This window comes from Pyxicephalus adspersus, chromosome 6 (assembly GCF_032062135.1).
Source record: "Pyxicephalus adspersus chromosome 6, UCB_Pads_2.0, whole genome shotgun sequence".
NCBI lineage: Eukaryota > Metazoa > Chordata > Amphibia > Anura > Pyxicephalidae > Pyxicephalus > Pyxicephalus adspersus.
Genome location: NC_092863.1, coordinates 12,024,934 through 12,048,589, shown reverse-complemented (window position 1 = coordinate 12,048,589; position 23,656 = coordinate 12,024,934). Strand labels below are relative to the sequence as shown.

Genomic DNA, 23,656 nt, shown 5'->3' with positions numbered 1-23,656 from the left:
GATAAACTGTGTACAGGACATTGGGATTCATGAATATATCTGCGCTGATAATGCTGGCCAGGCAAGCGTAGACAAAAATCCACTGCTTGTTAACACATCATCATTAATGCTGTGAATGCTCCATCCAGTTTTAAACAGATGTAGACAGGCACAAGAAAACAGGGCAATTAATTTTAATGTACACAGATATGTGTTCTGCCATCTCAGTGATTAAACAAAGCAGAAAAGTAAGTATTTACCAGAGAGAAAAGCTGGCCAAGAAGAAACAGTCCTTAAAACTGCAGTTGGATGCAACAGAGAAACACTAGAACGGTTACTGAACTGCAGCTTCCACAATGCTTACTGGTAAAGCAATGTTCATGAAAGAAAAAGAAGATAGGATTAAAGGAAAGAGAGGTGGAGAATGACTAGGTTTATCTAGTAATAGTATTTACCATGATTTTGAGAGAGAACTATATAGGAAATAAACCCCTAAGACTGAAGATACATTTGCAATTGTCATTCTTTTTTCACTATATACAGTTGTAATAAAAAAAAAGGACGCAAATTATATTAGAAAAAAAAATCCTTCAACATTCAATTCAACATATTTGAACCAGCAACATTACATACACAAGTATTTCCTACAAATAAATATGATACACTTGGAAAAAAAGACAAGGAAAATGTGCCTCTGATAATTCAATAAAAATATCAGTAGATCTTACACTGTACTTTGCTACATGTTTAAACTGTAATCTTCCTCTAAGGTTCTCCTACAGGTTAATTTTTTGCATTCTCTTTCTGATTGCAGATGCAAGCACTTTGGCATTGACTGTGGTTTTCCTTTTACAAATCTGCATTTTCCTTTATTTAGATTATGAGAATGAACACATCATGAATATATATGAGTCATTTGTTTAAATATTTCACAGCATGATGTGTGGGCACTGTTTGAATGAAGATACTGTACAGGTTGACAATCAAAAATCCAGCAACCTCCGGACCTGAGAAATGCCAGATTTTCAAAAATTATGGATTTTTTAGGATTATACTCACCTCCACACACAGGCCAGCCTTCCTCTTGCAGGACCTGTGGACATCTGGCACAGGGAGCAGGCAGCATGGACGTCTCAACGTGTATTTAGTGTAGCAAGTAGGACCTAATAGATGTTTCTGCAGAACAGCACCATCAAAACATTAGTGGCTAAAAAGTGTATTGCAGCCCCTGTATTGAAAATGCAATCTGAAATTCATGCCAGGAAATTGAAGGAACCAGATTATCGATTGCCAGATTTTTAACATAAGCTAAAAAAAAAAAAAATCATGAGGGTGCTTACTTTTTTATATATGTGTATAATGGGCATGAAATTACTGGCATGGAAATATGGCATAGGTGTAAAAAACAATTCAGTATCTCTACATATAGATGTAACTGCACAAATGCAAGTCATTGTATAACTAATAAAATTTACAATAATTTGAATAAAATCATTTCAATTAGTTGTTTTGTTTTCTTTGTTTTTTGTAAAGTCCCCTTGTGATCTTCAGCTAACGAAGTATATATAATAAAGCTGACCTAAACTCTAAATTTTTACTTCACATCACTTACAGCGTGCTACGTCCCCCAAACTTGCACCTGCACATCGGGTGACGTAGCAAGACAACCAAAGAAGACCGAAGATGGCGGCACCCTCAGTCAAGTTATAATAAGCACAAAAGATTCAATAAACAATGGTAGCTTCTGTACTTCCTTCAATAAAAAGTTGTTTTTAGGCTGGAAATCACATATTCTTTCTTTTTTTACATTTGGAGGTGGGGGTTTAGGCTTTCAGTTCAGTTTTAGCTAAGGTACGCTACTCACACTTCATATTACATTCACAATACATACTACATTCTGTTTACTGATATTAGGATAATCTCAAATGCCTCTATATTGCAGAATTTTCATTTTAACTGCCACTTGCTTCCTGGTATAATAACCTGAAAATGCCAAATGTTTATTTATAAATGGTCTTTTATCACTTCATAAATGTTACATTCATCAAAGATAGCAATTAGCTGCTGCTAATCTCATTATTGCTACAGAAACATTAGATCAGTAAATGGCACCCTATCTATCTTTGTCCTTAATCTGTACCTTACTCAGCATTGTTATTTTTAAAAAGAAAATGTGCCTTCATTTGTTCTCCAGATCTAGCTGAAAAAAGCAGCTGACAAAAGTTTACATGGATGTTCAAATGTGTTTGTATTTTAGACTTTCTAAAACTGTGAGCAGGAAGGTCCTTTATTGAAGAGACAGGTCCCTTCTGAAATAATATAAGCTTTTCTAACAGATCATATATATATATATATATATATATATTTTTTATGTACACTCACTTTTGTTTATTCCATTGCAGGCACTGCAATCTTTACCCAGTCCTCATTCATGTTCAGGTCTTTAGTCATCCTGATTGGTCAGGCCTCCTGTATGCATGGCATTGTACACCAATCTCTGCGTGCACAGCTCTGTACCCTTTACCTGATTGCAGCCTTTTTTGTAAATATGGAGATCAAATTTACCCTTAAAATGGAAAAAAAAATTTGGAAAAAATTTCAAGCAGGCAGGTTTTTATTGCAGAAAGGACAGGTGATGCTGTAAAAAAACAAAACAAAAGCCTGCCTACTTCTTTGGGAATTTCCCCCACATTCATCACGCCGAGTGAAATATACAGGCAAATAGGCCGGCTTTGATTTTTTATTCTGTCCCGATACCTAAAACCTTCAATTTGTAAAGGGTGTGTTTTTTTCTCTTTTGTCTGTACATAAAACTTCGCAACATATCCTAGTTATACGTTTATGATGTCCAACTGAAATCTGTCTAATGAAAAGTTTAAATCGTCTCTTTCTTTGATGTGGGGAGTCCTGTGAAACTTTATGATGACGTTTCATGTAAACCAATGGACAGATAATCTCTCCAAATTGGTAAATCCTATATACTGGACAACAAACAACTAACCTCCTAATTTACCAGTGTTTTAGAGAAAGCATATATTAAAAAGAAAATGCTTAACAAATTGTAACTGCACAGGGGTGGATCTAAGGAATCATAAAATTGAGCTTTCAAACTACTTGTACCATGGAAGGGGTATATCCTCAATTATAGATCACAAGTGATTTTTATGCTGTGCTGATATATATGCCTGTGCATAATGTATTTAATGAGTTTTTTTTTTAAGTTCTAACAGATTTATGCAAATACATAAAATGCCAGGAAAAAACTTGGAATATACAATTTTACAGTAGATCAGACCATATCATGAATACAGCTGTTTAAATACGTACAAGCTTTGTGTGATCAATGCAGGTTTAGGGATTGAAATCCAACACAGCCTGCAGTGCCTGTCAGGAAGATTCAGTAAGCAGCTTCTCTTATTACGTTAACATGATTCCCACCTGCCGCTCCCACCAAATGTCCCCTTCAGGCTGTGTCTTCACTACCTGCTTAATGCAATGTTGATAATTAGATTTATTACTGAACCCACTTGTTTTCATCCTTTTCCCTCATCCATCTGCCTGGCGTCCTCAGTAGATACAGAGAGCACTGCATGTAAGATCTCCCTATGATGTACAGTGTCTAGTTGGCCTGGGTCATGTTTGCCGACTCAGAAATGAGGTGTATGTTGAAAGCTGCAAAACAGTCTCATAAAATAAAATGACTTCTAATAACTATTTATGAGTTTACAAAGCCTTCCAAGTCACACTGATCTCTTGTAGCCTAGACTTGCAAACCTTACAGGTCTCGTAAATATGTATAAAGCCTTTTTCAATATTTCAGGTTTGGCTTATTTGTACAGATATTTTCTGGATTGCAAAAATTCAACATCTCTCTACTTATAGTATTGAACAGAGCAAAAACTAAAGTTTGTTCATAAAGATTTCTATTTTACCCAAAGCTCACAGGTCAAACAAAGGTTAGGATTAAGGGGAAAGCATAAGGTTGTCATTCATGGCAAGATTTTTTCAAACAAGGAGATTTGGGTGAACATGGACTACATGGGATAAGAAAATTCAGAGACATGAATTACCTCCATAGTAGCAGCTAAATATTCATTTAATATAACAGCAGGATAAATATACATTTAGTATACTTAGCCTGTAACTAGGCCAAACTACACCTAAAGGGGTCACCAAAATACCGATTCCTTTCCCTGGCAGCTCCACCTCCAAATTCAACACTCTGCCTGTTCCAGTTTATTAACAAGGAGGTTGCTTGTCTCCCATAAAGACATACAATGCAGAGGAGCAGAAACAGAAGTGTGGGACTATGGAGGTGTTGCTGGGGAAGGGAACAAGTATTCAGACCTATCTGCATACCTACTATGTTTATTTTGTGAACAACGACTATGCTGAACTACATGCATAAAGCCTAAATGAAATATGAAAATATATCTGCAATATTGTACCTACAGTGTTGTGATGCTGGCAAGCCCAGATCTAAAGCACAACTAGGATACTGACATCTAATACAGCTAAAGTGTAGTTCCAATTTTATTGAAAAAAATAAAAATTAGCATCTAGTTTTAGTGCTAGAATCTAGAACTAAGGATGTCTTAGAAAGTCAGTGAGCCAAACACAGACACAAGAAATTATGTTTCTGCTCTTCAACAGTGAACAGAATAACTGCTTCCTTGCAATGTTTTGTCAACATTAGTTAGTCAGGTGATGGCAGCGATACAATACTATATGTGAAACAAATTCTGCTACCGTAAGGGAGCTTGCATAACTTTCCACACAGCAAAGCACTTGTATGGTCTAACTAACATGAAAATACTTGTACTGTACTTTTTTTGTAAAGCCTGCAACACTCAAAACCATAAAAAAAAACAGTGAGATAAAAATGTGAGTGCACAAAAAAGTGAAAAAACTGTGCAGGGAGTATCTCTGGTTCTATCCCTTGAGATAAGGACCTTAAATCTCTGGGGTGCAAGGCTCCTGGAAGGGTATTTTATGTGCTTTTGTCTTGGGAGGTTCTGTTTGCTATAATAACATGATGTGCCAGTGCTGTAGTAAAGGTAATGGGCCTGACTTATTGAAGCTCTCAAGGGCTGGAGAGGATACACCTTTATCAGTGAAACTGGGCAATCCAGAAAATTTAGAATGGATCTGATCAAGGATTAAAAACATTTGCTAACAGCAAATTACTTTTAAGAATTCTATTCCAGGTTTGCTGGATCACCCAACTTTACTGATGAAAGTGTGACTTCTTCAGCCTTTAATAAATCAGACCCAATGTGAGAGAAACAATCACAATTCTGTTGGTTTTCTAAAGTGTGTAAAATTATTACCATGGTTACAGTGAAACATTTCAATTTTGTGTTAGTTTCCAGAAATTAGTTGTGTATAACAAGCTAAAACTTTTAAGAAGATACCAAGACACAATGACTTGTGTAGTAATCATAAATCTTTCATTTAATTATTTTTTTAAGTGGTGTTTCCCTTTAAGAAAACATAACATGCATACATTTAAAGGCCGAGGCCATGGAATGGAGGAGCATTGCATGAAAAATAAAATTTGCTCTTTGAGATGGGAAAACTTATCTCAACAAGACATAAATATTTAAGATTTTACGATCATAGCTAAAGGGTTTTTAAGATAGCATACTTGCAGAAATTAACATTGACTTTGGAGTTGATAGGTGATATTTGTTTTGCTACCAATAAACATACAGAGTTTTATGACACTAGTGGAGTGTCTGCAAAACTGACAACATTCTCCTTCTCTGTATCAGTGTTATAGCATCTAGATAATGTTTTCTCTATTTCGATGGTTGTACTGTAAATTGTAAGCCTTTCATGGTCCTACTAGAATACATGGTATACAAAATTGATATTCTTTATAGGTGATCAGCAATTTAGGTGAATGTTTTGTCAGACGGCAGGAAAGGAGATCAATGGCCTCTAGTGAAAATCACTACAAGGAGATTAAATAGATAAATAAAAAAACAAGATTTTTTTTTTTTTTTGCTGGTGCTAATGGCAGATGAAGCTCAAAATACCAAAAAGTGTGATTCCCAATACTGACTTGTCCGTAGACCACATGATTAGACAAATCATAGGCACAGGCATGCATTGCAATGACTGGTAGTATAAACTACCAATACATTTTGGTATTACTGTTTTATATTATTAAAAAAAAAGATTGTATGCTGACTGATACATGGGGTTCTATTTATACAAAGGTGAAATAAATCAGTTTTGTACCTTTAAAGGAACATAAAGTCTAAGAAAACAGCATAATAATCCAATTAATGGACAAGACCAAAGGATTGTTAAAAATTTTAAAATTCTAATAATAAATAGACATACTGGATTCTTAGCAATCACTGATCACAAGCTTTTTACCAGGTTCAAGTGCTCTGGAAGACTGGTGTCATCAAGCATCTTCCTCCCCATCTATCCATTCAGTGCAGGGTTGGACAGATTCAAGGGGAGAAAGCATGGACCTTACTCTCCCAAGATGCATCTGGACAGCCTAGGCGACCTGGGACCAGTAAATGTTGGCGATTCCTTTTCACTGACGTTCTTACCAGATTCATTGACTATTTTACATGTATTCTTATAATCATTAAATAAAGGCCCTATTATTCTTTTTATTATTACTATTAAACAGGTTTTATATAGTGCCAACATATTACGCAGCACTGTAAACTAAATAGTGGTAGCAAATAACAGACAAGTACAGATAGTGACACAGGAGGAGGAGAGGACAATAAACAAGATAAGAGCCCTAAGAACAAGAGAAGCAAAGTTGCTTTTTATAGGGTAAAATACTAAAACACCACCAGAAACCTTTTCAAAAGTGGTTTGAGCTCCAGGTAATCGTAGCATACTATTTTTGTGATACTCTGTAATCTGTGATACATTCCTCCTTCCATTCAGTAACAATATGCCTGCTTACAAAGTCCTGCATGCATATTACTATGGAGTTTTGTTATGTGTACCTGGAAGGCAATGTTGCTGTGAAGCAACTCTTATTGTCCCCACGTAATAGTATGGTCATTGGAAACAACCCTAAACACTGAAAAATTGAAAGTCCTCTATCCTGGCAGCAGTGGAATTTTAGGATTCCTAGGTTCTCACAAATCCAGGAGTGGCTTAAAACCCTTAAATGTAGCCACCATTGGCTACCATCCAGGAATAAGACATTTATATATTTTCTGCACAGTTAATCAGCATTACAGGCTGCGGTGGGTTGGGGACTTAAAAGATTTTTCAGAGAGTCAGACACATAATTGCACAATCACTGTTATCCCATTGCATGGAAAAGCAGATAATGGATGATGCTTGATGAAGGAGTCAACACCTCCTTATGTTAAAACAATACGTGTTTTTTCCATTATAGTGGAATCCTTTACAATCTTTTTGAAATTATGCAAATTATATTTTTATTATGCAGCAAGTATTTTTCATGTCTAGCACACTCCATTCATACTTAATTTCATGCTGAGACCTAATTAGTGTGTTTGATGGTGGTATCAAAAGTTACATGACACTAGTCTGTTGTCTTCACTAACAAGTCTGCAAACCATTTATTATAAGGGTAGTCTTGGACATAGGCCATTTTTTTTTTGTACAAATGTTTACTTCAGCAAAAAAGATTTTATTGGTCAATCAGACAATGTTGTAGATTTTAATTTGCTCTTCTATAATTACAATCTACATTTGTTTACTTTACTTAAGGTTAATATAACATAGGGTATACACAAAATGGAGAATTAGAGTAAATTTAGGAAAACATGAAAACAAACTCCTAACCGAGTCAGTAAACATATGAATGTTTATAAATAATTAAGTGGGCGGCCATAATAGGCAAAGGTTGGTATTATACTATATAGTTTCCCTATTTATTATTTTTGAAGAATTTAAAATGATCCAATATTTACCTTGTTTGAGCTTTATGAATGTCCCCAATGCAATTTATAACTCTGCCCACATTTAGTAGAATTAAGGAATTATGTTTATATGTTGACCAAAAAATGTAGCACTAAACTTAGGACAATAGAACTGTATAAAACAATTAGCTAATCCAGAATTTGAAAAATACAGTTAAAGAAAAGAGGTTACTTACTGTGGAGAAATTGTGTGGGCCACACGTCTCACCACGATACCGACAAGAAAGCAGCATGTCTTCCAGCTGGTGGCCCAATCTGTCCATGAATCCAACGCTGATCCCATCAAAGTCCCGAGGTGGCAGGAAAAGCCGAAAATCTGCAAGTTTGTGGAACCATTTGTGTTTGTCCTCGGGCAGCAGCTCTGCCAATAGGGGTCGAGCTGTACGGTTGGCCAACAAGAGTCCCAGCCAGTAACCTGCAAAGTACAGATCGCTTTTGCTGAGCTTGTGAAATCGGACAGGGTTGTTGTTGCAAAGGGTAACAGCTGGAAAGGCCAGCTCCTTGCTCCATTCCAGCTGCACTCGGGTGTGTGATGGAAAAGATAACAAGTAGAGCAACCTGTTGGATGACCAAGACAGTAAGAGTCCCAATGAAGTGAAGAAGGCAAGGAACCAAAATGCACGTCGTTGAAATGCCAGCCTTGGTGAACACATGTATCTCAGACCATGCAGCTTGGTCTGCTCCAGGGTGGGTAGCTTTAAGGCACGCTGTTGCTTTGTACTGGCATAACATGTCGGAGGCACCACCTGGGCATCTCTTCTGGCCACACCTGAGGGGCAGCTGCCAGCTGGAGCCCGGATCCTCTCTTCTCGGGTCATGACACACCCCCAGGGACTCACCAGCAGGGGGGCATCTCACTGTGGGCATCTGCAGAACAGCTGGGTACCACCACCCCCTCATTCATTCAGTCAGTGCAATGCCCAGAATGATAGCTGAAATGAAATTGCCCAGCAAGAAAGAGGCTATACCTTGGGCAAAGTAGACATGAGAGTTTGAGAATCACAGAAAACAATCCCAATAAACCCACTATATTTAATTTGCTTTGTCTAAATAGGCCAGTGTCCTTGTTTTTTTGGAAAGCTTATGATCCTCATGTTAATCCCATTGCTCAGGGGAAAAAAAGTGATTCCCCTGTATCCTTGATCTTCAGATTAATTTAAGAACATTACTTTCCTTGCTCGACAGAAGAAATCCTTAAGTGCTTGCAAGATAATACATAAGCAACTAGTTGTCTCCCACACACTTCAGAAAGGGAGATACGTCTCTCCTTCCCAGGAAAGCCAGATTGCCATGACAGTGAAAGGAATATAGAGACGGAAAAGTGAAGGTGCTGAAATATCTTCTATTTCTTCTGCCAACTCTTATGTGTGCAGAGCAGGTGTGCAACAAATTACCCAGGCGCTGCCAAAATCATTGTGTTTTCTTTTTCTTTAATGCAGCTCTTTTCTCCTTATTTACTGACACTTTTTAGATGCTTTTGCAGGCATGAGGACCTGGGGACCACCAGGTGACGACTCACAGGTTAGGAAAGGAGAAGCAACATTATCCTTGGCTTCCTTTAATTTTTAGTCATCCTAGAGGGTTCCTATCCTATAATAACCACATCAAAGAACATGGGAGAGTTGTGACTTTAAAATCATTCTTAGCATCTGACTGGAAAAAAAAGGAAGAAAAACAAATATTGGAAAGGATTTTCAATCTGCCACTGTTTTGATTACAGCTATGGTTACAAAGCTGAAAACTTGTCTGTGATCTAGAGCTGATTCATTCAGGACAAGAATTTTCTTTTGCCTGGATTTGTGTACTCAATCACCATGCATAAGAGAGACAGCGCCATAACAAACCTTTAGCTTTTATCCAGATAACACACATCCCTCTACATCCAACAAACTTTGGAATCCACAGCAGACATGGGCTGGGTAAGTTCAGCACTGCGGACAGTTCCTTTAGCATCAAGTCCTCAACACTGGCAAATGCAGAGCTATTACAGAATGAGATACATGGACCAGACAGACAGACAGTGCTCAGAGGTCTGCCTTACAATAAAGACAGGAAAAAACATTTAATGATATTTACAAAGAACCAGGTTACAGCTTGCCTGTAGGGGAAGGATCCGATGTAAGGGTCAGTCTTCCTAAGTTGAACTGAGAATTGGTATATTATGTGTCCCTCTTTCCTTGTCTCTGCTGCACACAGGCATCTCTATTTGTGCACCAGTGCAATCCTGCATTACCGTATTCCTCTTTGTACAGCAGTGCTCTCTGAATTACCAACAAGCTGGGAAAGCAGGAGCACTCTGACACTGTCTCCAAGCTTCTATCAACTAAATGCATTGTGTGAGAGCTTTTTCTCTGACAGTTGTTGGACAAAAACCCTTAACCTTATATACTGCTGGGTCTGGACTAATGACAAAAAAACTTATTGAGGAGGAAATAATTTATTCAGGCACTGCTAGTCACACCATACTATATGTGAGACATAAATATGTGTTTCTTTACTACTAGCAAATCTAATTGTTTTTTTATATAGTGTTTGCGTAAATCTTCATATCTCAGCTTACGCTGTATGGCTATGTACACATGTGCAATCATTGTCGTTGGAAAGGATCTTTCACGATCCTTTCCAATGACTAACGACTGCACGATGCATGAACGAGTTCTGTACATACAACACCATTCTGCTCTATGGAGAGGGGGGGGGTGAACGACGAAGCGGCACCCCCTTCACTTCTGTTAAGATCTATTCTCATCCATTGTCCGTGGATCTGCCAGGACGGTCGTTGGGACGATGGACAACGAAGCACTGTACACACGTAAGATTACCGTCCAATATCGGCCCTGAGCCACTTGCATGTGTGTACCTAGCCTTAAACATACACCAAGTACAAGCAAAGAGATATTCAACAATAGCTTGCAAGAATGTATTCATATACAGAATACCATCTGAATGAATCTGAGCAAGTTAAAAGATAATCTGATTGCTTTGGTTGTCCCTACTTCTCCTCTAATTTTGCAGCAATGGTCAGTTCAGGAGCCATATTATTTCTGGTTTGTTATCAAAATTTTTCTTTTAGAAGGTGAAATAAACCTTGTGTTGTGTTGACCCACAAAAATAAAATTTAAACATGCCTTGAAAAACTAAACAAAAATATATTTTAAATGGTTGTTAACAACACAACAAGGTTTGATATTAAAAAAAACGAATATTGAATCCCAGGAAGGCTGTGTCCAAGAGGGTCCTAGAATACCCAATCAGATATACCTTTTTGTAACCACACTGTGACAGACTGTTGTGGCTTAGATTAAATTCATTAAAATAAGCCTTATTGATTGTGTTCGTATGAAATGACTAAAATATTCTGCCTGCAAAACAACATCTCTTCTCAGGGAAGACCAGTGTTCCTTTCCATTTCCCTCTGGTCATCTGTGGTACTTGTGTGTGATGCTTAAGGTACAGCAGTGAATACAAATGTGAGATACAGTGCAAATATGTGGAATAATGTGTATAGACATGTGCTGGTGCGCCACCTAGTGGATATATGCAGTGTGTCACCATAAACTACTTTGGATCAGAAACTTACAATAAAACTTACAATAAAAATAAAAACGCAGTCCGTGCACAGCAGAAAGCAGCCAAAGTTCCTGGTTTATTGCCAGTATTATGGATCCTGGTATCAGTCTAAGAGCATAAATGTATTGACTAAAGCAAGTGGACCACAAACGTGGAAAATACTACTGTATCTAGAACATACGTATACGGTACAATAAATATTTTTACCGTAGGCAAATTAAATAGCAAATGTCATTTTTTTCACTGTTGCTTCAGTAAAATACATATTTTTTATAGTACTTACAATTTGAGGATGCATCTCTTTAAAAATCATTGGATTGTAACAATGTTATTACCTTTCTACATTTCACAGAACAATCCAATTACAAAAAAAAAACAGCAAGTTATAACTAGTAGCTGTTGAAGTTAATCAAACCAGGTATGCCTTTAATGCAGCTTCCCGTGGGAAAAAGAATATAATTTGTAGGGCAGTACTTAATTCTCTGCATTTCCTTGGTGCATGCGCATTACTACTGATGGAAAAGCTTAGACAAAACAAATGATACAAACTAAAGCTGGGTACACAACGTGCAATTATTGTCATTGGAAAGGATCTTTCACGATCCTTTCCAACAACTAAGCACTGCACAATGCATGAACGTGTTATGTACATACAGCACCGTTCTGCTCTATGGAGAAGGGAGAGTGACGGAGCGGCATCTTGCAGAGCGCTCTCCCTCTTCCCTTGCATTAGGATCGTTCGTCGTTCATCGTCCATGGATCCGCCAGGACGGTCATTCGGACGATGGATGACGGGCGCTGTACCTACGCCAGATTCTTGTCCGATATTGACCCTGAGATGATTATCAGACGAGAACCATTGGACGTGTGTAGGTAGCTTTAGAATATATAACTGAAACCAAGCTTGTATTTTGCATATTTAGACTTTTTAGAGTTTCTTGGATGTCCAGACACAGTTATATGCATTTGATACCTTCTTCATTATCCTTTACATTAGCAATGTTATTTATTTTGATAGAACTGAGTTATGTAGACCCACTAGAATCTAAACATAACAAACACTTAGTGAACTTCTTTTTTAAATTGTTATATAATCAGTCATTTTGTTCTATCAATTTACTGTATATATCATACATACATGTAAACAAGGTTGATGCCACAAAAAGCAATTCTCTCTTCTTTTTACAAGGACATTTAAGGGGAATCACATAAACCTCTATTTGTTCAGTGATTTTAAAACAAATACTTATGACCTTTCAAAAACAGTTTTCTTAGGTGAGAAGTAAATATTGATTGCTTGCAGCATTTGTCTTTAGACTGATCTAAAAAGACTTTGTTGATTTATATATCTTTAACAACTGATCTCACACTGCAGTCTTGCTCCAAATAAAGTAGCACAGGGACTTTGAAATTAGCTATGAGGGGGTGAAAAACAGTATAGTATCTCATCTAAGAATGTATACAAACGTACAGAGAATTACAGTATTACAATACTTTCCCATACAAAATAAAACTCCTGTAGTGTTTTGTTTTTGTGAAAAGCCTGTCATGGGCCTTTGGCCAGAGAGCTTGCCCTCAACACTCTTTGGCCAGGTTCCAGGGCTTGGGGTATAATTATCCTTTGCAGTCTGTCTCGGACGATTTACCTATGGAGTCATTTTAATATTAAAACAGCCACAGAGCCTAGGTGGCACATATTGATTGGAACTAGTCTAAAATCACAGTTTTGTGACAAAGTATTATTTTAATTTAAAAAAAGGCATTTGTCAATTACAGAGCAAATTTGTGTGAAATAAAATCCCAATGTAAGTGAATTTCTTTGTTCTGCCACTTGATTTGTGCCATGTTGTTGTTGCTGTAAAATTTTCTGATCTATATGTAGATGTTTTGTACAACATTCAGCAAATTAAGTGGTTGTACAAAACCACATCTATGGTTTGCTATATCCTAGAGTGTGTGCGTGCGTGCGTTACAGGCTTGGAACTCCTAAAGCCTCTTACATCCTTCTAAAAGAGAAAAACATGCGTTTTCTAAGAAAATGTTGAGTTTTCTTTACACACTTCATAATCCAACAGAGGTTGATGCAGTTTACCTCATGCAAAACAGATTACAATAAAAATAAATAAATGACTAAATACACAGTTTTACATTATGCTGTGTGTGTTTTTACCATAATGCATAAATATGTACTGTTTACTTGCCTAATATAGCACATTCATCTTTCCTAGCAAGTGACAGTTCCAGCCTCTAGTTGCAACTGCGTCCTATGGTACCCACTCCCAGGTCCCGAAAAACTCCTCTTTGGTCAGTGGAGGGTCACTGAAATCCCATGCAAGTAATCTGGAGTTGCATCACCCAACGCAAGGTGGGCATGGCACATGGCTGTGCAGTGTACATTCTAAAACAAAAAAGTGATAGGACCTTGGCAAAAAATATTTTTCATATATAATATTTGATATTTAGACGATGAAGCAAAAAAAGGGAGTGATTTGTGCAATAATAAAATGTTGGGTGAGAAACTGAGCAGGTGTGTTCATTCTTTGCATTTCATAATTTAATTTAACTGAGTACCCCAAGTGTACTAAACAGGTTCAAGCAGGACAGTAGCACTAAATTGTTGTCTTCTGCATGTCAGTGACACTTCTGAAAGTTTCTATTAGTCCCTTATTATGGGACACTTTATTACCCAGTTGACCTTTAGTTTTAACAAAAAGCAGGACTAAACAAAGCTCTTCCAAAATACCCATAAATTTCATAATTAAAGGGAGGTGAGGGTAATACCTACTTTTTGCTATTATAAGCAAAGACAGCACAACAGATGGGGAAATATACTGAGCTGGATATAGGGAGGTAAAGCTTGTGAAGCTACCCTAGGTGCCAATGAATCTCTGGGGCTCACTAGTGCTCAGCTAGGAGTCCGCAAACTCTGAATCACTGCACCTTTGTTACTGGCATTTTTCTTTCTGACCCCTACCTTGGGATGGGTTTCTCAGCAAGGTGCAATTATAACAGTAAACAGGGGGAGGCCAGGATTCTGTTTTTTTTTTCTAGCCCTGACACTTTCTTGTCACTGTATCAAAAAAAAAACAGAAGAAATTTAGTATTCCCCTTGACCAGCCATGTCTATGCAGTAAAATGACTACACACAGGCCATTATTTATAGAGAATATGCATTTCTGTATTGTGGTAATTTAATGGGGATATTTTTGTGAAAACTTTTCTTAGCAAGGTCTTCCATTAACTTGAGCTGCAACAAAGTATGTATGTGGCAGTGATGTAAGGTATATTACCTAGCAAAGCCTGTGGCAGCATCAGTTCTAAATTTGTTCCTGACTTTCAGCTTTAAGGCAATTTATTGGTTTTTCCAACTATTGCCTGAGGCTCTTAGGTGGTACTAAACAATGTCTTTATGTCTATCTCAGTGCAGCATATTTGTTGTCCACAGAGACCATCAACTTTAATCGTCAGAATTTTCTCCTAAATATTTAATCTTCCCATCCTCGAAGTCTGGTACTCTCAGCACTTTTCCCTGTCCTCTGGCCAGTCTCACTAAACAACACCCCTCACAACCATTTCACAGAGGGATGGGTCATCCGTGTGCGATAGATTCACTAAATCACGTCTGTGCACACATATACAGTTTATGCGTGGTATATATCAGATGTGGAGATATTTGAGCCTCTGTCAGCCTATGCTGGGCTCACGTCCAAATCTCAAATACAAAAGGGCGATCTCTGCAGAGCTTTTATGCAGCCAACAAGATAACTGGTCATTCACATTACTGCTTTAACCTGCCGCAGCCTTTAAAGCGCATAAGGCACCTATATTCTCTAAGAAAAGCAAGTAGAACTAATGTTTGTAGGATTAAAGGTTAGAAAAGCACTGGGGCCCCAACAGCCTTTCTGATGTCACCTCTAGTAAAACAAATACACACACTTAATTCAGTGTCGTAAGTGGTGCATATATTTCCGTATATATGTGTATAGTGGTTACATTTGATGCCATTATGACCAAGAGCAATGCAGGTCACATGCCACATAAACTAATGGAGAGGCAGACAAGTGAATGAAGTAATATACATTTCTGAAGCTAGTCAATCTATTTTAAGTGTCAATAGTCATGTATTAATGTTTTCTATGTTTTATTTTCACCAATAAATATTTAAAGATTGTGGTGATCACAAAAAATTATGAATAAAAGTTCAAAACATTTTCCAATGTAACTAAATATGTAAATAATGGAAAATATTTCTTTCTAAAAAGTATTTAGGCTCAGCTTGCTATTTTCTCATGCTAAGCAACTGTTCCACTACTTTTTCAAATACAAGTCTGTGAGTTAGCAAACTCAATAAAAACAATGTTCCCCTACCTAGATGATACACTTACAGGCCTTAATTGGACAGGCATATATTTCAATGACCCATTGAGAGCTTTAACATGAATAACAAACTATTATTACTATACTATTTGAATTTACAAACAGCACATAATAACTCAAAATGTGCTCAGTTAAAATATAGGACACTTTCGTATTATAGACATGACTCCAGAAAATATAGCTGTAAAATGTAAGGAGTACAGGTTACTGGACTGCTGGGAGCTGTCCAGTTCTGAAATAGATTTAGTACACTGTAAGGAGCCTCAGATTATAAGAGCAAATAGAAGAGACAAAAGCACATGGTATCTTTTGAAAACACTTATAACACCAACATGGTCTGTTTATTAAAGGTTTATTAATTTTTTTTTTAAAGGAAAAAAAAATGCTTGAGTAAAAAAATACATCAGAAAAATTTTAAGCAGGAAAAAATAACATATACTCCAGTACATCATAAAGTCCTTGATATAAATAACTCAGAAAAATGAAAGAAAAAGGGAAATGAATGTGAAAAATGAAGTGGCAGCAAAACATATCACTGTGAAGTTGAACAGTCAACTCCTCCAAATGCTGCAAGCAAGACTTCTCTACAACCTATTCTCAGATAGAGGGGACCTAAACAGATCTCCAAAAGCGAGGGATAACAATCCTAGCAGTTAGGAGAAAAGAGTAGAGCAAAATTATTCTTAACGTAGGATGCAGATTTTTACACACTCTTGCTGCACATTTACACATATTTGGAAGCTGCTTCCATTTGCCACAATCACAGCTTAAACATGTGTAAGACCCTGGTCCATTATCCTTACTTAACCAGACCCTCATCACCCAATTTATCGCCATAGTCTTTACTTAAAGACAGGCCCCTGTCATCTTTGGGAAGTAGGTGGTACCAGAACTTCTGCTCTCATAGAATCTAGTAAAAAAAAAAAAAAAGACTGTCTGACAGAGGGCCAGGAGCCCACAAGGCAAGACAGAGTCTAGTGAGGTCAAAGGTCAGGGACAAAGATCATATGAAAGAATGAAACAACCAGGCAAAGTACCCCGAGACATGAGCAAGAATAGGTCACAGAAGCCACAAGAGGTGTCCATAGCCAGAGAGAGGTTAGGATCAAAGGCCAGGCAGAGGATCAATCCAGGAGACAATCAATGAGAGATCAGAAAAAGCAAGGTTGGGAACAGTCAACCTGAAAATGCATCCGTAGCAGCTAGTAAACTAATATTATCATCAAGATCAAGGTAGTCTGGCAAGGAATGCCCCTGGTCAATAGGGGCCAGATGGGTGGCCCATTACAGAAGATGCAGGTAGCTAAAAGACCATACAGTCATGGGGTATGAAGCTCTCCAGATGAGTGTACACCTGACACGTCCAAAAGGCAGCACCAATCCACCGGAAACTTTACTGCAAGCTTGCACTTGCATTCATGACCAGTGGGAAAGAAAGTGAGGAGGACCAGGTGCCTACTGTACTAGCTGCCTGGCCATGTCACTGGACTGCACAGGAGAAAAACGGGACCAGGTAACTTATTTACATTATTCCTATATTATATGCATACATCTCAAGGCAGTGTTAACAACAAACATACATTCAATACCAAGTACTGGAGAAAAATAGAAGTGCTACATTTAAAGTTCAGTTAATATTTTTAAGTTAGAATATTAGGGAATATAACGTCGACCCAGACCAGCACAAAATACATGCTAAAACTTGAAACTGCTTTGGCCTTGTTTCTATATCATGATTGACCTACCTCTGTACTAGGTTAAACACTGTCCTAGGCCTGTTGCTGTGGCTTTAGTGACTTTCTGCGGTTGCCAGGTTGTGATGCACAGATAATAGAACATGATTTTGTCAGTTAACAGAATTCTTCAAATTTAAAAAGTATGACAATTCTGACTTCATGGTAAAGTCACTAGGTAAAAGATTGGAATGGCACAAAGGGCTTGTTCTGGGTAAAAACCACTGTTGAATAAGCAACTAACTTGTTCACGTTATAATAAATAATAGGATGTTATACATTGACAAACATGATGTTCAGAGGATGGTCTCAGAATGAAAGTGTAAGTATAAGGCCTGTGTGTGAGGCCTCACTGTGGATAATAAGAGGATTGGGTAGCTGCGAGAGCTTCAAGGTTATCAGAAAGTTGAGGATGTGCGTTTCTGACGGACAGAAAATTGGTACACAAAGACACATTAAAAAGGAAGAGGTAATCATGCATGTGTTCTGACTAAATGACAAGGGGAAAGTGATAGGTGTGTGGTATTTGAGTGAAAATGATAAAGGAGAGATGTAGGTGTGCAGTATATTGATTGGAATCACACAGGGAAAGCTGCAGATAAAAAAACAAATACTCATTGAACTGAAAATTACCTAGGAAGAGAAAGGAGTGTCGGCATTGTCAGTGTTTTGCAAGAGGTGATAAAAAAAGAGCGTGAGGTCTGACGGAGAGCATAAATTAGTAAGATGTAGCTGTGTGGGTAATCACAACTTTTTAAAAAACCTATGGTTCATTTTGTCAGTTTGCCTTTTCCAGCAACCCAAAAAAGGAATGTTCCTATATCAAATATGCAATTGTTACTGGAAACCATTTACACTTATTAACCTTGTGTCAGTTGGATCTCTATGTAATGAATGTCTAGTTGGATTGGTTGGAAAGCTGATTGGAAGAAAATCAGAAAAAAGGCTGAATTCCCACAGAGATATGTACTGGGTGGACTGGTTGGTTGGTGGCCATTCCCCCTCCTGAATTCTGCTCTCTCCCATTCATACATTGGATAAGCAATTGCCCCTTATAACAGCTTGGGTTAAGCAGGCAGAGCAGTCACCAGCTAGTCACTCCATAGCTCCACTTAAATTTTCTGTTATTTGGAATAGGCCAGTGATTAAGAAAGTCAAATTAATTTTTTTAAAACATGAATTACACAGGTTCTATTACTGACTGAATCCATGTAGTGCATTTATAGAATCCTCAGTAGCTTCAGGAAATGTAAATTTTAAGTTAACAAAGGATAATTCAGTAACCGTGGTGAAGGACATTTTGTATGATTAGCAGTATTTGTGGGAACACAACACTGCTGTGTCCATGTCACCATGTGAGAAAAAAAAAGGCGTAAAAAGGCAAATGGACAAAGGCAAAGGACTTTAGAAAAACATTCCAGTGAAGTAAAAAAGTGTAAATTTTAAGATATGTTTTAATCCATAACTACAGTAAGTATGGCACTGTTCACATGTGTGGTTTAATTGTGTTGTCAATGCAATGCTTCGTAGCTGCACTGTATGTTTTAGGTTTATTTTACATGAATTACCATTGCACTCGGTTTAACATCAATGCAACAAGTACGACAATCTTTGCCCCTGCAACACGCTTCAAATGTGGTACAACAACAGTCTAAGAACAGCCCACTCAAACTGCCAGATTTTTTCAGGAGAGAGAGAGAGAGACAGGTTTTACATCATCATTAGAGAGTGTTAAGTTGTAATAAGGAGAAAAGCACTGAAGCCGTTCAAAAACCAAGATTTTAGAGAAATAAGGAACATTCTGTGCATTTATAGCTAACAGACACAGTTAATAAACCTTTTCATGTAGCAGATAAAGTATAATTTGGAATCAGTCTTTTACCCTCCCTGACATCCCCTATAAAAGATGGTCTTAATGGTACAAGCGCTCCCTCAACATCCCTCACTAGTCACCTCTAATTCTATTTTAATTGCAAGCAAATAACAACTTGCATGCTGGGCTTCCCTTGTAAATTACATTGGGGTAATTAAGTTATAATCAAAATGTACTTTCCTAACAAGGCTTATTTGTAATTTTTTTTTTTAAGAGACTGGCCAGCCTGACCTCCTCATCAGTTTTCTCTATGCTTAGCTGTACTAAATTCATAAACTGATACTGGCAAATACAGGATGATAAAACAGGCAATGAAAGCAAAAAATGCCAACTCAAATATGAAAATCTTAGTTTGCATTACGGTTTTTATTCCTATTTTTTTCTTACCCGTGTCTTCATTGTTTCACTGATGGAAATCAATGGATAATATTGCTGTTCATAGATAAACAAATGCATTACTTAATTTTCATATATTTGTTAAAGAAAGCAATTTCACACAGAAAAAAAACACACAACCAGAATTATTATTTTACATGGTGAGATTTAAAAGAACATCTTTAACTGATACCAAGTTTTTTTTACATCAATCCTAACAAAAAGAAAGATTACTTTTTGTTGAGTGAAAACACAAAAAAAAAAAAAAATTCTTGTAGGTCACCACTATAATTATATAAATTCCACCAAGATTCTAGTCTGGAGTCCAGGGTGTAAAAAACATAGCTACACTTTAATTCCTTCCATAAAGAAATAGCAAAGAATACCATGATAATTTTATGGTTAGTAGGATAATCTAAATCTCGGATTTTGACTAAACTGTCACTATGGTATGCATGTGTGTGTGTGTTTGTTGCAAGGAAGATCCACTTCAGCGGGGACATAACATAATATATGCGTTTAATGAGGCCAATGTAATGTGGTTTCCTAAAATATTGAATACTGAAACATGAAAGCCAGTTCAATAAACTAAAATATTGCATTGATATTCAAAAACATTTGATGAAGGAATGGTGCCTGGCATTACTAGCAGACTCTTGAAGTCATACTGCCTCTGCCATAGTGCATCCTGATGCTAGAATTTCCTCAAGTAAATAACAAGCACACTGTCATCTACATGATCTAAAAGAAAAAATAATTTTCATTAATGAGCCTTGGGTGCTCATAAACCTGCTTGCCGGTTCACCAGTTGTCCTTTCTTGAACATGCGTCCCCAATGCTACCAATTCTAGATTTGTGATTGTATGGCTTTCCAACTAAAAAAGCCAGATCTATGCCTTTTTAATCTGGAACTGAACATGAATGACAATTGGCAGATTTGGTATAACCTAACTGAGGATGACCAAACATGCATGGCCCTTTTAGCAAATGTTACCGTTAGAAGATAGAGCTTTCAATGTGGCTAATGAATGTATGTTTCTAATTTTCTTTATACATCTAAAGATAACATTCTGTGCTCCGTAAGAAACCCAGTTTTTTTCATAGCAGACTTCAAAGCTGATGAAACAGAATCTAACAAACGCATCTCATGCAAGGAATCCTACAGCTTGACAGCTTAGAAAATGAAAGGAAATCTTATTTTCCTTTTAAATTTATGGCAACATTTTCAAATAGACATCCATCAATTATACCTTCTATAGCAGAGGTGAAGTGAAAGAAAATCAGTATGCATTGAAGCCCAAAAAGAGAAAAACTAAAAAAGCACAGGGGGGTTCATCACCTAAGTTACATTCTAGAAAATAAATGCAAACCTGTCAGGTAGATTATGGTGTCTACTTAACAATTATTTCCAACTAATGAACACCACAAGTGCACCTGGGACGTCTCTGAAGCCAAAGAACATGATACTTCTAACTTTACCAGTCAACTTCCAGAGTGTGTTAGAGGCACTCATATTAGAATGTGAATAAGGATTTGACATAAGTTAGCATTATAGCTATTTATAGTGTTATAAAGCACTCATCACAAATAAAGAAGGAAATAATTAATAAAATGAAAGACAGTTTAAATCCCATTCTCAGACACAAAAAAAACACAAAAGCAATTCTGGTATCATTAATACATCCCTAAATGTAAATTAATTAGTGCAAGTATCCAAATTTGGCCTCCTGCCATGCTAAACATGGCTGACAAAATGCTTAGCAGATCCTTTGGCAGGTCAAACAGCTTCCCTACATATATTTCATCAGTGTATTTAACAGTTTGTACCAGAGGTCAACTTTGAAGTTACTAAATGAAATTTAAGCATATCTGAGTTATGCACATCAGGTAAATTTGCCAAGGGCGATATAGTTTAGTATATGCTTCACCGAGTCCTACAAGAAGTGGGCATTGGTCCCGATTACAAGACAGATATCTGAAAACCCACAGGTAGGTGATATGCCATGGTGGTAGCAAACAACTACAACATGGAACTAACTGACTGAAGCAAGCTTTCTTTCAAACCAGGCATCATTATAACTGGAGAAACAGGAGCAGAATAAGAGCTAATACAAAATGATTTGATATTGAAAGGAATCATTTATTATTCTCATGAATATTCATTGCACAGGCTAACTTGCAGTCCCTGGCCAAATGCTTCAAATGGGTAAAGAGCAGCTTTGTTTCAAGCAAGGACATTTAGTATGAAGCTGTTTATTTTCATTTTATTTTAACAAATTTTATACTATAGTTTTTCTAATGGCTAATGAGAGCGTTAATTTAAATGTCACCTTTCTTTCACACTGTATTGTGTTTTTATGCATATCCTCAAACAGCTGCAAAACAAAACAACAAAATCACCTAACGTTATCTTTCAAGTGCGTATAAGAAAACACATTCCCTTTCTACAGATCTAATTACTGCTTTTATAACACTTCAAATAGAAGTTTCTCCTTAGCCCCTTTTAGCTGGGCGCATTACCCAGCACTTTTCAGTAACCACCCGCTCTTTCTGGGTATTTACTAAAAAGTTGGGTCATAATACAGGGGCATAACACAAAGACAATAAAAACATGGAACATACTAAGAAGGTGGGCATTATAAAGTTGGAACAAAGTATAGGAGTTTCAAAAGCAGACAGAATTAAATAGGGGTAATGTACTCCAATTGCAACACGAAATTGGACCACCTGCCTATGGCTTCTTCCCAGCCAGCTTAAAAAAATTCTGGGGAGAACACTGAAGAGGTTGTATGTGTGCATGTTGTATGTATTAACACAAGGATCATTGCCATGATTTAATATCTATATCACTACTTTGAGTGTAACTTTTAGTATTATTACAAGTCTGTGGGAATACATTTCACACCTCACAATCTATATCTACATTGCATCTAGAAAAAAAATATGTGGATTTTAGAATAATTTTCAGCCTAAAGAAGTAACCCTAAACCTTAAGCATTACACTGAACTTTCTATATCAATAAAAAATCAAAAGCTGTACTAAAACAATCCTGAAGGCATTTTAGCCCCAACCATTTTTTTTAATAATTAGCAAAACATGTAAAATAGACTGTCTGCTGTGCATGCATCTATCATGGGGCTACCTAGTCAATAATGCGAAATAAAAAATAAGGCTGTTGTGTGTATCCTAGGGGCAAATATAAAGATAAAATGGAAGGCACAATTTGCACATGAAATGATGCCATAATGTTTGGGAGTAGCATAATCTCTAAGCACAGCAAAGGCTCTAAAAGTGAACCTATACTGAGGCAACCATAGCCTTCAATCAACGAGGCTGGAAACGAACGACCGTCCCAGCGGATCTAAGTGAGCGACGATCGTTCGCTATCCATTGTGTGTGCGGTCGTTCAGTGATGGTGGATTGTTCTGCAGTACACTTTCTTCTTTACATGTCACTTCCTGCATCGGTCAAACGATCTTATCTAGCGTGTGTACACTATTGGTGGATTATATTTGAACCATCGTATTGTTACAGCATGTACAGAATTGTGCACAATACTATCGTTCTAAATAATCCTGCATAATCGTTAGTCGTTCATTTTCTAATGCCAATATTGCACGTGTGTACCTAGCTTTACTGTTCCTAGATAAGCTTACTGACAACACCATAAAAATAATCTAATAAAAAGAATAATGCAATGATAGGGGGGCTAAAAAAGCCGACCTTTCCTTCTGAAAATACTATTTGTCTGGCTATTGTGCTGATCCAATTATTCAGATAATTTTTAAATCATTGATCCAAATCAATATTA

General features: G+C 37.0%; 1 protein-coding gene across 3 annotated transcripts in view; it reads right to left on the bottom strand.

The window, feature by feature from the left end:
• Positions 1-23,656, bottom strand: part of ASIC2 (acid sensing ion channel subunit 2) — a 300,538-nt gene that overhangs the window by 138,682 nt on the left and 138,200 nt on the right. The window contains exon 1 of one of the 3 annotated variants that reach the window (XM_072414568.1): positions 8,093-10,308. The exons of 1 other annotated variant lie outside the window; for it this stretch is intronic. In XM_072414568.1, coding sequence (XP_072270669.1) covers positions 8,093-8,734 — 642 coding nt within the window. In that variant the 5' untranslated portion in view covers positions 8,735-10,308. Of the gene's footprint in view, positions 1-8,092; positions 10,309-23,656 lie in introns of those variants that run through there. One more of the 3 variants, XM_072414566.1, reaches the window with a different exon arrangement.